The 14,988-nt window shown below is 35.5% G+C and overlaps 1 protein-coding gene across 3 annotated transcripts in view; it reads left to right on the top strand.

Annotated features, from left to right (window-relative positions):
• LOC112052502 (G-protein coupled receptor moody) overlaps nt 1-14,988 on the top strand; it is a 71,149-nt gene that overhangs the window by 41,322 nt on the left and 14,839 nt on the right. For all 3 annotated transcript variants that reach the window (XM_024091608.2, XM_024091609.2, XM_024091611.2), the window contains 3 exons: nt 173-249; nt 7,277-7,417; nt 9,594-9,764. In XM_024091608.2, the coding sequence (XP_023947376.2) occupies nt 182-249; nt 7,277-7,417; nt 9,594-9,764 (380 nt within the window). In that variant the 5' untranslated portion in view covers nt 173-181. The remainder of the gene's footprint in view (nt 1-172; nt 250-7,276; nt 7,418-9,593; nt 9,765-14,988) is intronic.

The following is a 14,988-nucleotide window of genomic DNA, read 5'->3' as shown; positions in this document are numbered from 1 at the left end:
TTTTGTCTGTCTGTTTGTTTTTTCAAAAGCTTGGAACTAAGTTGTCTGGGTTTGATGATTTCTCATATTATGTCTAACGGGTCTTCTATTATATGATTAGTGTAAAACGTAGAGATCGATGAGCTAAAATTTGTGCTAAAACCTTAATACAACTTATTTTGTATTGTTACAGATATTCAAAATGGCGGATGCAGACATTTTCAATTTCACTGAGCAGAATGGAAACGTACAACAAAGTGAACTATCTAAGTAAGTATTTAATATTCCCCAGGAAAAAGAATCATTATTTTAGCCCATATCGACCGATAAACGAAGTTTCCATGGAAACCAACGATGTCACATAGCTGTAAATTTACAGAATGCGGGGGCTGATGATCATAGTCCAGTAATAATTTAGTTATGAGTTGAAAATCATCGAAAAATACCATAATTTATTTTGCCCCACTGATTAAAAAATAAGTGAGGCTCAAGTTTGATAAAAAGTTTTTTTTTTATTAAGTATAATATGTAAAGAAATATTTTGATTCTCACTTAAGATAGAACAGTTCCATAACATCGATTTATAAAATAAAACCTCATCATTATCATCACCCTGTATTTACAAGACCCAGGCCTAGTATATTGTTTGAAGAATGAAGCCTAATGCGCTGCAACTATGGCCTATAAAATATAGAATAGAATAGAATAGAATAGAAATCATTTATTTGTTAACACAACACATAACTACATAATAACTTAAAACTAATACATTTACATCGTAATAATAACTTAAAAGTAATACATATATATATAGAAAATATGTTGTGCCAAAAAAATGGACCTGACTCAGCTAAAATTTGTTGTGAGTACATCAGTAGGTACCCACAACGCTGGTATTCTGTCAGACCCTGAGGAGGGAAGAACAGAACACAAAATAATTATATAACTAATAAAATAAAACAAAATACAGTTTAAAAATACAGTAGCGTAATCTCAGAAGAACAAAAAAAAATTTAATCTCAATAGCTAGCAAACACAAAAGAAAAGAAAAATTTAAAAAAAAAGGAAAAAAATATATAGAATTTATTGTTTATTATTAATTAATAATTAATAATTGCCACAGTTTGCTTTTTGGCAATCTAACAAATACAATCGAAAAATTTTCTTAAAAGTAAATTTAGATTTTACCTCCCGAATAGGTGGGGGGATGTTGTTCCAACATTTTGTGGCAAGATATTTAAAACTGCCACGAAATGCTGCAGACCTGTGCTGTGGCATTATTAAAGGTGGTACTTTAGACCTCTTACCATAGCTAGGTTCCCGCCAAGCTAGCTTACTGTATAAATATGGAGGTTCTTTAGTTTTGACAACACCAAACAAAAGAGTGCCTACTAATAGCTGATACCTATGTTTCATATTTAATATTTTATTATCAATTAAAAATGGGGTGATGTGTGATCTGGGCGGGACGGTGAAACAAAAACGAGCACAAGCGTTTTGAACTCGCTGAATCAATCGCCACGACTTTTGTAGAAGACATGGGCCATATATCTTCTTCGAAAATCCATTTAATTTTACATCGCTGTGAAGTTAAATACCCGAAAGATCAACAAATTAAGATGCCCTTACCCCATACCAACATCACGTAAATGCAAGTGTATTTGAAACCTTTCACACTTAAAAACGATTAAAACTAATAACCACTTCTCTTACAGCCCCATTACCACAAAATGGCACTCATATTTCATCAATGACTTTTAAAATTGTTATTAAAATTCAATGTACCTTCATACCTATTCAATTTAATTCTCTTGAAGTAATTCCACAATGGCTGTGACACTTCAAAACTTGGTTATTTTCATGTAACATTTAGGCTAAGAGCCTATGGATCGAATTTTCTTGTAAAACAGGAATGGATTTTAAGAAAATCTTTGGAATTAATATTATTTTCTTTTTTTTATCGAACAATAAAGCAACGTTTAACCACTAAGCTGTATGTAAATATTTTTTCTTTACCCGGAACTTGTTTGTAAAATATTATAATAATTATTATCAATGGAGTAAATAGACGGGAAAGTGTAACAAGCTTTTACGTTCCCATTTACTTTGGTTCATCATCATTATCAGTCAATTTTAAAAGGTCACCAACAAACTAATTCACAATCTTTAACGTATGGTAGTTGACATATACAAATTGACATTCTATGTAACAAATGTCATCCGGTGCTTCCTGATGGATATTATACAGTAGGTAGATAACATTTCTCAATTGATTTGATGTTTATTTTATTAGGTTGAGAGTAAAGACCAAAATAGTGAATATAAGCCAGCTGCGCTGCGCCAGGCCTCCCTCCTTATAATACAAAAATGTAACTACTCCATAGAAGAGTACTTTGCTGATACTTCAAAAATAATTGTAATTATATTTCTTTTAAACTTAATGTTATTTAATTTTAACTTATATAATTTAATTTTATTAATTAAACATTTGTTTACCTATTAATGGTAAAACATTGTTAAATGTTACCTAATACATAAGAACAAATAAATTTAATGTTTCTTGCAAATAAATGATCCTGATTTAAATTCTTATAGGATAGGAGATATAGAATTATGTTCTATACCCACCAGGCCGCTTCAATGCGGGATGGCGGGTTAGGGTGATAATGTTTTGACTATGTAACAATCACTATCGGGACCGACCAAAAGTACTTACATTTTTAAATGTTAAAATCTACCAAAAAAAATTATAAAAAAACCCGACCCAGGAGACGAACCTAGGACATCATGATGCGAAGCCACATAATAACCACTAGACCAGAGGAGTTATATTCGTATTATAAAGTCTACATATTGTAACTATACACTCGGAACAGTTTGTCCGCCAGCTCTCGTACCACTATAAAACTCACGATACAAAAGGCATCCGGCCATAGCCTTTGTACAATTCTAGAGGCCCCTATTAATTAAATTCGCTACGTTTAATTTTACAACAGAAAACGTAAACAATTATTTTCTTATTAATATCACTTTGTTCTTTTAGAACAACGAACTTTTTACTCAAGAAATTAGTTATTAAATATAATTTATATTAAAAGGGAGGCGAGGTTACTAGCCTTAGTAAACATTTCGTTAAAAGTAGATTAATAATATGCTTAAAAATTCCGTAATTAATACTAACTATTTAAAGATAGTTAATTATCTCCTTTACCAAATGTAAGTAAAAAAAGAGTTCTTTTAACACAGTAAAAATGAAAATCGACTTAGATAAATTGGTGTAAATACTACTAATACTATAAACGTGAAAGTTTGTGTGGATGTTTGTTACTCTTTAACGCCGCAACTATAACCTAAACTGATTTGGTTAAAATTTGGAATAGAAATAGATTTTACTCTGGATTAACACATAGGCTTTTCATCCCGGAAAAATTCATAGATCCCGAGGGATTTGAGAAAACTAAATTTAACGTGGACGAAGTCGCGGGCTTCCGCTATTAAATAAATGAAAGAAAGTAAATCAATTTAAATAACAAAAACCCGTTAGTTCAAGTTCAAGTAGTTTTCTGTGAACTTTATATTGATTAAACATCCAATTTTTTCCTTTTAAAAAGAATTCGTACACACATATATGGCGAAATTAAAAATAATAATATATCTATTTACTAGCGGACGCCCGTGACTTCGTCTGCGTGGAATTCAGTTTTTCACGAATCTCACGGGAACCATGGATTTTTCCAGGATAAAAAGTAGCCTATGTGTTAATCCAGAGTGAAATCTATTTCCATTCCATATTTCAGCCAAATCGCTTCAGTAGGCGCAGAGCAAAAGAGGAACAAACATACACACTTACACTCTTTCACACAAACTTTCGCCTTTATAATATTAGTGTGATTTTTTTTTTTTATTCTTTACAAGTTAGCCCTTGACTACAATCTCACCTGATGGTAAGTGATGATGCAGTCTAAGATGGGAGCGGGCTAACTTGTTAGGAAGAGGATGAAAATCCACACCCCTTTCGGTTTCTACACGGCATCGTACCGGAACGCTAAATCGCTTGGCGGTACGCCTTTGCCGGTAGGGTGGTAAGCCACGGCCGAAGCCTCCCACCAACCAGACCTGGACAAATTAAGAAAATCTCAATCTGCCCAGCCGGGGATCGAACCCAGGACCTCCGTCTTGTAAATCCACCGCGCATACCACTGCGCCACGGAGGCCGACAAATTTTGCTTACAGAAAATCCTTATTTGCTCGTTTACAACTTTAATAGGAGTCTAGTGATAATTAACTTAATTCTATTAACTTAATTATTTTTTAAGTGTTCCTAGTGTTAGTGTTACAATACCCTTAAAACATAACCCTCCTTCATTTTCATTTGAGGTCCTCGTTTGTCTTTCATCGTTTTTGTAAATCGGTTAAAAATAGCACCGACTACCTTTTGTAACAATATAGCCGTGATAGCCCAGTGGATATGACCTCTGCCTCTGATTCCGGAGAGTGTGGGTTCGAATCCGGTCGGGACATGCACTTCCAACTTTTCAGTTGTGTGCATTTTAAGAAATTAAATATCACGTGTCTCAATCGGTGAAGGAAAACATCGTGAGGAAACCTGCATACCAGAGAATTATCTTAATTCTCTGCGTGTGTGAAGTCTGCCAATCCGCATTGGGCCAGCGTGGTGGACTATTGGCCTAACCCCTCTCATTCTGAGAGGAGACTCGAGCTCAGCAGTGAGCCGAATATGGGTTGATGACGACGACCTTTTGTAAGGTTCATAAGGCGTATTTTATTGAGAAGGCTTCTCGCCATTGATGTATAAAAATAAACATTAAAAGCTTATAATAACAAAATATTCGTAAAGACCGTATTATTTGAATTGAATGAGTATTAAATTACTTGTATTGAGGCTTTAGAATAATATACCAGATGCCTATAAATATCCCGCGAAATAAAAAGGTTTCCTGCTTTGCGCTTTCATTTAAAAATTTCCTTTTGTGACCACAAAACAATCTGAGAGCTATTATGAATCGTTTATTTGAATGGTCAGTAATTTTTATATGCATATTTTTATCGAACTAAAGTAAAACTTCTTTAGTTCTCCTTCTCAACCTCCGTTCGCTTCGCTCAATCACAGTTTTTGTAACGCATTCGTCAGCTTACTCCCCAAGTCAAGCATATTCAAAAATAAGCTTTTATTACGTAATGGGTAGCAACGACAGTGATTGTACCATCATTTTGTGGTAGAGGAAACATCTCGAGCAGTTCCCAGGACTTGTGACCTTGGGAGTAGGTTTAAAGGAACTCGTAACACTTATTTATACCAACAAGCAGTGTATTCTGGTCTGAAGGACATAGTTGCCGAGGTACAGGCTCAAGAATCTTGAAACCTACTCCTCAGGTTGATGGAAATAAGGCAGCACTGGACGAGTTCTTTGCGAAATGTTGCTGTGTATATATATTATCATCATCATTAACAACCCATTTTCGGCTGACTGTTGAGCACGGGTCTCCTCTCAGAATGAGAGGGGTTAGGCTAGTAGTCCACCAGTGCGGATTGGCAGACTCCACACACGTAGAGAATAAGAAAATTCTCAGGTATGCAAGTTTCTTCACGATGTTTTTCCTTGAGCGTTTGAGAATTTAATTAATTTCTTAAGGTTGGAGATGCTTGTCCCTGACCGGATTCGAACTTACGCCCTCCAAATCGAAGACAGAGGTCATATCCATAGTGCTATCACGGCTCTCTCACAGGGGTTCTGTTTATAATTGATGATATTCCACTTACCATCAATGATAGTGATTTAGCCTGCTTGTCTGGCTGGTGGGAAGCTTCGGCCGCGGCTAGTTATCGGAAAAGACGTACCGCCAAGCGATTTAGCGTTCCGGTACGATGTCGTGTAGAAACCGAAAGGGGTGTGGATTTTCATGCTCCTCCTAACAAGTTAGCCCGCTACCATCTTAGATTGCATCATTACTTACCATCAGGTGAGATTGTCGTCAAGGACTAACTTATAATAAAAGAATAATAAAAAAAATCAACGCGAATCAACAATATATAGATATAATACATTTAGTTTTAGAATTTTTAGTAAAGTTATAAAATCTCAGTAATTCCTACAGACTGCATACAAAATGTGATACGTACCTATTTCCAGACCTTGGTTTTAATGAATATAAAATGTTATTCATATTCAAATGGAATTTTGAATACGAAATCTTGTTATAAAACTGTCTTATTTCACTTGAAAAGTACACATTTGTACTATAAAATCTTTCTCTTAATACAGAGACTGCATTTCTCTAGCTTTATCACAGTTTTCATTTAAACATCTAATTTCCTTTCTATCTACAAGTCTAGGCTACGGTTTAGCCAAAGTGGAATTATAATTCTTGTAGCTTTTAGGCACCGAGGATTCACCCGCGTAGTTCTCGTTCTCGTGGTAATATGGCGATAAAATATTAAATATAGCCTATGCTACTCGTTGAAGATATAGTTTTCTATGGATAAAAGTGAAAATCGGTTCAGTAGATTCCCCTTACAACACCATATACTTAATCTTTTTGTGTGGCTCCTATATGGTCACGATAACGACCGAAACCAAGTGTTTTTTTCTTAAACTTCAAATAATTAGGAATAGAATAGAGCATGGTTTCATCATCATCATCATTATCAACCCATAGCTCACTGCTGAACTCGAGTCTCCTCTCAGAATGAGAAGGGCTAGGCCAATAGTCCACCACGCTAGCCCAAAGCGGATTGGCAGACTTCACACACGCAGAGAATTAAGAAAATTCTCTGGTGTGCAGGTTTCCACACGATGTTTTTCCTGCACCGTTAGAGAAACGTAATATTTAATTTCTTAAAATGCACACAACTGAACAGTTGGAGGTGCAAGGATCGGATTTAAAACCCACACACACCCTCCGGAATCGGCGGCAGAGGTCATATCCACTGGGCTGTCAGGGCTCACACAAATAAACGCGAGACGTGGACTGTTCTTTTATATTATTAATTATTATTATTTGACATAAGTACTCGTACCTGCACAGATTGTAATTTTTAACTTTTTATTTAATTTTTATATTTTTTGTCAATAATATTGTATTTGTAATTTAAATTGTTGTATGCCAGAAATGGCTGAATACATTACATTGTATGTGTTCTCAGCAAAATAAATGTATTGAATTGAATGAATTGTTAGATTTTTCAAGCTATTGGTAACTTATGGTAATGTTTATTTTAGTAGATAGCACAAAGTTCACTAGGTCAGCTAATATAAACTAAACGTAACGTTCCCAGGTTCTCAACGACTCTGCTCACGTTCGCAGCGATCGTGACCGGTGTGATCATGGTCATAGGGCTGTTCGGCAACCTGCTCACGGTGGTCGCCCTTCTCAAGTGCCCCAAAGTGCGGAACGTGGCCGCTGCATTTATTATAAGGTTAGTATTTATATGTGCAAAGCAAATAAATCTTCGTACGCTCACAAATTCACGTTTTCAGTGAGATTAAATTTATTTAAGACAAGCAGGTGTCGCGCGGTTACACTTGCCTAGTACCCGTCAACGTAGAAATACGAGAATAAAATACCTATACGAGAATAATATGCCTATACCACTGGGGCTTATAGCTTTCCTACAGTGAAAGAATTTTCACTCAAAACTATCTGAAGTTGTTAGTCAGAGCTAATCTACGGAATGGCTAAACCAATTTTTGTGGGACTTTCACTGAAAGATAGAAGAGGCTATTAAGCAACATTATATAGGGTACTTTTTAATCATATCCTTGTCATTACCTTATACCATTTAAGTGGGATCAGCAAAATATGTCAATCTATTCCATTTGCTTCCATCATTCGTCAACTTATCATCTACTCCATTGAAATGAAATGAAATGAAACGCCAGTGTAAAACACATGTCCTCTTTCACACATTCCAACCATCTCTTCTTTGGCATTCCTCCTCCTCTATATATACTGCTTTTTATCCCGAAAAAGTCCATAGTTCTCGCGAGATTTGCAAAAAGCTCAATTTTACACGGACGAAGTCGCGGGCGTCCGCTAGTATAATAATATTATCTTTTCATAAATTCAACCTTTATAGTTTCTTCTCACTGAAAAGCAATATTCTGATAATAAGCTCATCATTCTGCGCCTTACAACGATATTATGAGAAGGTAAATTGTTTATTTATTATGGACTAGCGGACGCCCGGGACTTCGTCCGCGTGAAACCCTATTACTACCCTACCCCTATCCTACCCCTAACCTACCCCTACCCTACCCCTGCCCTATCCTTACCCTACCACTACCCTAACCCTACCCTAACCCTACCCTACCACGCGACGGCGACGGAAGCTTAAAAAATGGAGTATCTTCTCCCGTTTTCTCAACATTTCCCTTCACTGCTCTGCTCCTATTAATTGTAGCGTGATGAAAAGTATACTATAACCTGCCCAGGAGTATGAAAAATAATTGTACCAAGTTTTGTTAAAATCCGTTGAGTAGTTTTTGATTCTATAAAGAACATACAGACAGACAGACAGACAGACAAAAATTTATCTGATTGCATTTTTGGCATCAGTATCTACCACTAATCACCCCCTGATAGTTATTTTGGAAATATATTTCATGTACAGAATTGACCTCTCTACAGATTTATTATAAGTATAGATGAGTGATATTAGGGATGAGTGATGAGTGTTATAAACATAAGAGTAGACAAATATAATTAGAGAGCTCCGAACTGCTAAGCTATCGGGAGTTACACGTGTTATGGTGAGTCAACCATAAAAGATAGACATATATATGCTATTGTGTTTTTATAGATAATTTTAAGGAGAACATTTCCGTCATACATGATTTCTATGTGGCTTTAACCATTAAGGCTGTACACGCGACGGAAGCTTAAAAAATTGAGTAACTTCTCCCGTTTTCTCAACATTTCTCTTCACTGCTCTGCTCCTATTAATCGTAGCGTAATGAAAAGTATACTATAACCTGCCCAGGAGTATGTAGAATAATTGTACCAAGTTTCGTTAAAATCCGTCCAGTAGTTTTTGTTTCTATAAAGAACATACAGACAGACAGACAGACAGACAGACAGACAGACAGACAGACAGACAGACAGACAGACAGACAGACAGACAGACAAAAATTTTACTGATTGCATTTTTGGCATCAGTATCGATCACTAATCACCCCCTGATAGTTATTTTGGAAATATATTTCATGTACAGAATTGACCTCTCTACAGATTTATTATAAGTATAGATAATACATACTTTTGAGAAAGCAACTTATAAGAAAAAAAATCATCTATTCAATGGTGAAACATTTTTTATCTATCGTTCATTTACAAGTAAATAACTTTCGGGATTTATAGTACCTAACATTTTATGAAACAAGCATTATCTTATAAAAAATTAGCGAAGCCGGTCAAGCTTCGCTTTTATTTAAGAGTGTGCAATATGTAATTTGGTGGTTACAAATGGTTCTGGATCTCAGATTCTGGAAAAGTTAGGAGCCTGATATTTGGGTAAATGATATTCAAAGTGTTAGCTTCGTTATGACTATACAAAATACACAATTTGTAAATTGTATTGTAATTTTCTATTTCAGTCTATGCATAGCAGACTTTCTGTTCTGTGCTGTGGTGCTTCCGTTCGCCATATCGGGCTTCTGGACCCGCACGTGGTCACATGGCGGCGCGCTCTGCAAGATGGTGCCGTTCCTGCGATACGGGAACGTTGGCGTCTCTCTGTTGAGCATCGCCCTTATTACTTTGAATAGGTAAGACATCTCTTTTTCACCAATATTCAAAAGCTTCAATAGCTTCACTGAGCTATTGAGAAGAAGAAGAGAAAGAAAGAAGAAAAAGAAGAAGAGTCCGTCTTACCACTGTTAGCAGTAGTAGGCCTCTAGGCTCAGACCAATCCTTCGGACTTGTGTCGCACTCTAATTCAACAAAAAAAAATCTGTCGTTTTTCGAGGGAGACGATTTCACACATCGAAAATATTTAAAACCAATAAATATATCCTGTGTCCATAAACTACACACAGCTATAAATTTGAATACACATACGTTTAATTAAAAAAAAAAAGGTGCCAAGGTGGAGTCCTGTCTCCTCTCTTATTCTCCATTTTTATAAATGAAATCACCAAAGTAATATCCTCTCACTATCACCTCTATGCAGACGACTTGCAACTATATAGGCATGCTTCTGTCACGGATCTTGTTTCGGCAGTGGATATTGTTAATGTGGATTTGGAAAATGTGAAGAAATGGGCTGATGCACATGGCCTACTTGTAAATCCTGGAAAGTCACAGGCCATGATTGTAGGAGGTCGACAATTACGGAGTCGTATTGATTTTAAAAATTTATCTCCTATAGTATATGACAGCACACCAATACCCTTGTCAAATACAGCAAAAAATCTTGGGCTGAAAATTGACTGTAACTTATCGTGGTCTGGCCACATAAATGAGGTTAGTAGGCGGATCCATTTTTCGCTTCATTCCCTTAAGCGTTTGCAAAATTTTCTTCCTTTACGTACTAAAATCTTACTTGCCCAATCCCTTCTCCTTCCTATTCTTGACTACGCTGACGTTTGTTATTTAGATGCGACAGAGGAGCTACTCGACAAACTCGATCGACTTCAGAATTTGTGCATCCGATTTATATACGGATTGCGCAAATTCGACCGTATTTCTTATTTCCGTAATAAACTGAAGTGGCTCCCTATTCGTCATCGCCGGAATATTCATATACTCACGACGCTGTTCAAAATCTTAAATACCTCTTCTCCTTCCTACATGCGGGAGCTCTTCCGCGAATCCCCACGCCGTCTAAGACCGGTGCGTTCGTGTGTAAAATTAAAATCTCTATCTGTGCCTCCCTATAACACCGTTTTTTGTGCTAAATCTTTTTCAGTTATTGCAGCGCGTCTGTGGAACTCCAGATAGCATTTTCAAAAAAAACCCATCAGTTGATACCTTCAAACATCGACTTCATGAACATTATCTTTCTTTATTATCATAGATCGTTATATTATATGTATGTATGTATGTATATATGTATTTATTTAGTTATTATTTATATATAGTATTGATATGTTCTGTTATAATTTATATATTTATTTTAATTTATTTATTAGTGTTATTTTTAATGTATTTAATATTATTTACTTTTATTATTTATGTATAAAGTATAATATGTTTCCTCACTTTTTTTCTGTTGTACCTATCCATTTTTTTTTTGTTTAATATCTCTCCCACTGCCAAGGGTCACTGGCAGAGATCTCTTATAGAGATAAGTGTTTCCTTGTCCACTGTTTTTCTTTTTACTTTTGTGTGTTACTAATATTGGTACAAAATAAATTAAAAAAAAAAAAAAAAAAAAAATTAATGTCAATTTTATAGACGAAGTTCGTTACACGTTAGATCGTGATCTTACGAGTATACTTTTGACAAAAGGGTAACGTCTAGCGAGGCACGTTCTATGGTGATTGGTCTAAGCCTCCGTTAAGGGGGTGAACTCTTTTTATTTTTCTTCTTTCAGCACTTGGCCACTAAGGTTGGCTGTAGGTCCGTTAGGTGCTGGTCCCCATTGGAGTCACTCCAGCCAATCGAGCTCGCTTCTGAAACTTGAAAAGCAGGCCACCCAGGTCGCTGGGACCAGACTCATCAGCGATAGGTGGTGGTTTGATCATGTTCGGTCATGGGGTCGATCCCCGCTCGCTGGAATATTTGTCTATCCCACACCTACTCGTAACACAGCCTTTCGGACCAATTGGAAAGAATATTGGTCATATTTAAACGATATGACAATAAAAAATGTGCCTAATCACTTACCTATACTATTTTTGTAAAGACTTAAAGTATTGTAGGGGGTAATCTAATGATTTTGAAAATTCTTTTACCAATAAAGAGCCACGTTATTTGTTAGTTTCATAGGCTATATTTTATCCCCTATACTACGCGAAACTACGCAGGTGAAACCACAGGGCATCAGCCAGTATTATGTAAATTGATTGACTATACATTAACATTGTACTAGTAAACTAGAGACAAACTCTAAACTAATTATTATACAACCTTAGTATAAGTATGAGTAAATACGTGCGGTCAAGAGATAACGGTGCCTCATTGTCTACATTGTCACGGTCGAGAGTTTACTTCACCTAAAGGCTCAGACCAATCACAACAGGACGTGCCACGCTAGACGTTACCTCTCTGTCAAAAGTATATGATCACGATCTAACGTAACAAACTTCGTCTATAGAATCGATGTTACATTGTTTTAAAATTCCACATGTGTGTATTTACATTTTAAATTTATTGTTGTGTAAGGACACAGGATATATTTATTGGTGTTAAATATTTTCGACGTGTGAGTTTACCTCGTCCTCCTCAAAAAAAGACAGACAATTTTGTTGGTGAATTAGAGTGCGACACAAGTCCAAAGGTCTGTTGTCAAATTAGTCTGAGCCTAGATGCCTCATACTCGTCATACATGATTTCTAAAATCGTTTTAAAAACATTAGCTGTGTTTTGTTTTTATTGCTAGACTAGCCGACGCCCCGTGGTTTCATCCGCGTAGTTCCTGTTTCCGTGAGAATACGGGGATAAAGTATAGTCTATGACACTCACAAATAACGTGGCTTCCTAGTCGTAGAAGAACTTTCAAAATCGGTTCAGTAGATCCTAAGATTACCTTACCCCTACAGTACCTCTTCTGGTGCACTTACTACTGCTTTGATTTTCAAGTGAAAGGTTCTGGGTTCGGTAGCCAGTTCTACTAAATATAGGATTTATAGTTTTAGCTTAGATAGTCCGGTTAAGGCTAGTTAACATACTACGGGTAAAAAAAACGATGTTTGAATTTTTATGAAATTTCCAAAATTTGGTAGTTAGATACCCACTTGGGTTATGTTTTTATTTAAATTTAATACGTATATTTGTTATATGGATTTCAATTAGTTATGTTCATTAGAAGCGAAATGCAATAGCGTCCAATAAATTATCTATTAGAACATTTTGCCTTATTTTCGTAATCTGACTAAAATTGCAATTGTTAGCTGAAAATATTCCTTGTTAAGTGCTTCAATTTTAAGCTTCATCTTAATTAGCTAAGTATTTATTTATCTTAATTAATAAATAAATAGCTACCTACAAATACCAGTACATCTAATCCTGTCCAATAAAACTAAAAAGCAATGCATATTGAAATCGCGGTTAGATATCAATTTTAATTTTGATAAAGATAGCAAGAGACGAAAGGTTTATGAATACCAAAATGATACTATGAGGGTTCCATTTTTGTACTACATTACATGTACTACAGTACATTCGGAACCCTAAAAATAAACACAAAAAAATCGAATGGAAAACACATCTTATATTATAGATACAAAATAAAACGCCTTCTAAAATATTCACATATCTAGTTTCCAAAAGAATAGATAGAATGAACTGAATGAGAATATTGAATATGCACGAGCTATTTCGTAAATATTGCGAACGAAAATCGAATGGATATTTCGTTACAAACGCAATTTACAGACAAACAATATCTACATACAAATATTATGTATGTGAAAATTTTTCAACAAATTAGTCTACGGTATAAACAGATCTCTTCAATATTGAAAAATACTTTCGAAATATTTCAACAGAAAATACTATATCCAATATCAACATTTCGGTAATCCAATTCCACGTGTATTATAGTCACCTCATAATTCTTTTTTCCCTGTAAAATAGCCCTTATTTATATGGGAAAAAGATTGAAAATAGGATAAAACCTGTGGTAAAGCACGTGAAAAATTACCCAAAGCCAATTTCCAAAGCACAGGTGTTGAGAATATGATTTTATTGAAGCAGACGAACTCATGTATGAAATTTATTTGCATTTGTCTAAATCTTTCAACTTTTTTTCCCCTTGCCACCAACCAATTGATACTTCATTGTGGAATTTTAGCTTTATCCAATAACAAAGAAGCGTGGTTATTTTAAGTATTATTCAAGGTGTATTTTTTTCAATAATTATACCTATTAGTATTTATTTAAAATAAATTATAAATTATTTACTAATATAAAAAGGCATAACTTAGTTATATCTGCATATCGTCTCCAATGAGTAAAAAAATCTTTTGTAGGTTTAGGTGTACTCTTCTATAACAAGATCCCCAAGACTGTGATGGACCTGTTAACGATGTCGATTAAGCAATGTGTTAAAAACGTTTAATTAGTCGAGGTTACTACACCATTGATGAGTTCCTTAATGATAAAGATGCTTGGAGGCCGTTGGATCACACACATACCGCCAAGCGATTTAGCGTTCCGGTACGATGTCGTGTAGAAACCGAAAGGGGTGTGGATTTTCATCCTCCTCCTAACAAGTTAGCCCGCTTCCATCTTAGATTGCATCATCATGTGTATTGTAATCGAGAGCTAACTTGTAAAGAATTAAAAAAACTGCAGGCTGCCATAATCGTTCAAAACAAACATTATCACGTGAACCCACCTATCGTCATTTGAGTAGCATGGTGGAATTAAGCTCAATAATATCTCCTCTCGGAAGGAAGCCTAGGCTATAAAAGGAAGCAGATAACGATAGAAACCAAAATAAATTATTAAGTAACTTAGTGCTAAACACTATCCTTACCTACTTAACCCTGTATAAAATAACCATTTAAAGCCACAACACTCACAATGAACCCATAAATAGTAACAAGATTAAAGTAAAGTGTTGAACTATCAAAGCTAGGATCTAAGTCTAAGCGATGGATCAGGTGTTCTTACTTTCAACTTCTCAAATAATATAAATTCAAAGCTGTGTTGAGATAGTTTCAAAAATAATTATCCTTAGTGATTAATGTACAATAGTACTGTGCATTAATCATTGGTTGACATCCCTGTTTGAGATGTGGCAGTGGGCTGGCCATATCTGTCGTAGAACGGATGGCCGCTGGGTCAGACGCTTACCAGCAAGCGCAGTGTAGGACGCCCTTC

This window comes from Bicyclus anynana, chromosome 16 (genome assembly GCF_947172395.1).
Source record: "Bicyclus anynana chromosome 16, ilBicAnyn1.1, whole genome shotgun sequence".
Lineage (NCBI taxonomy): Eukaryota > Metazoa > Arthropoda > Insecta > Lepidoptera > Nymphalidae > Bicyclus > Bicyclus anynana.
Note: the sequence above shows the minus strand (reverse complement) of the source record. Positions and strands in the feature narration are given on the sequence as shown.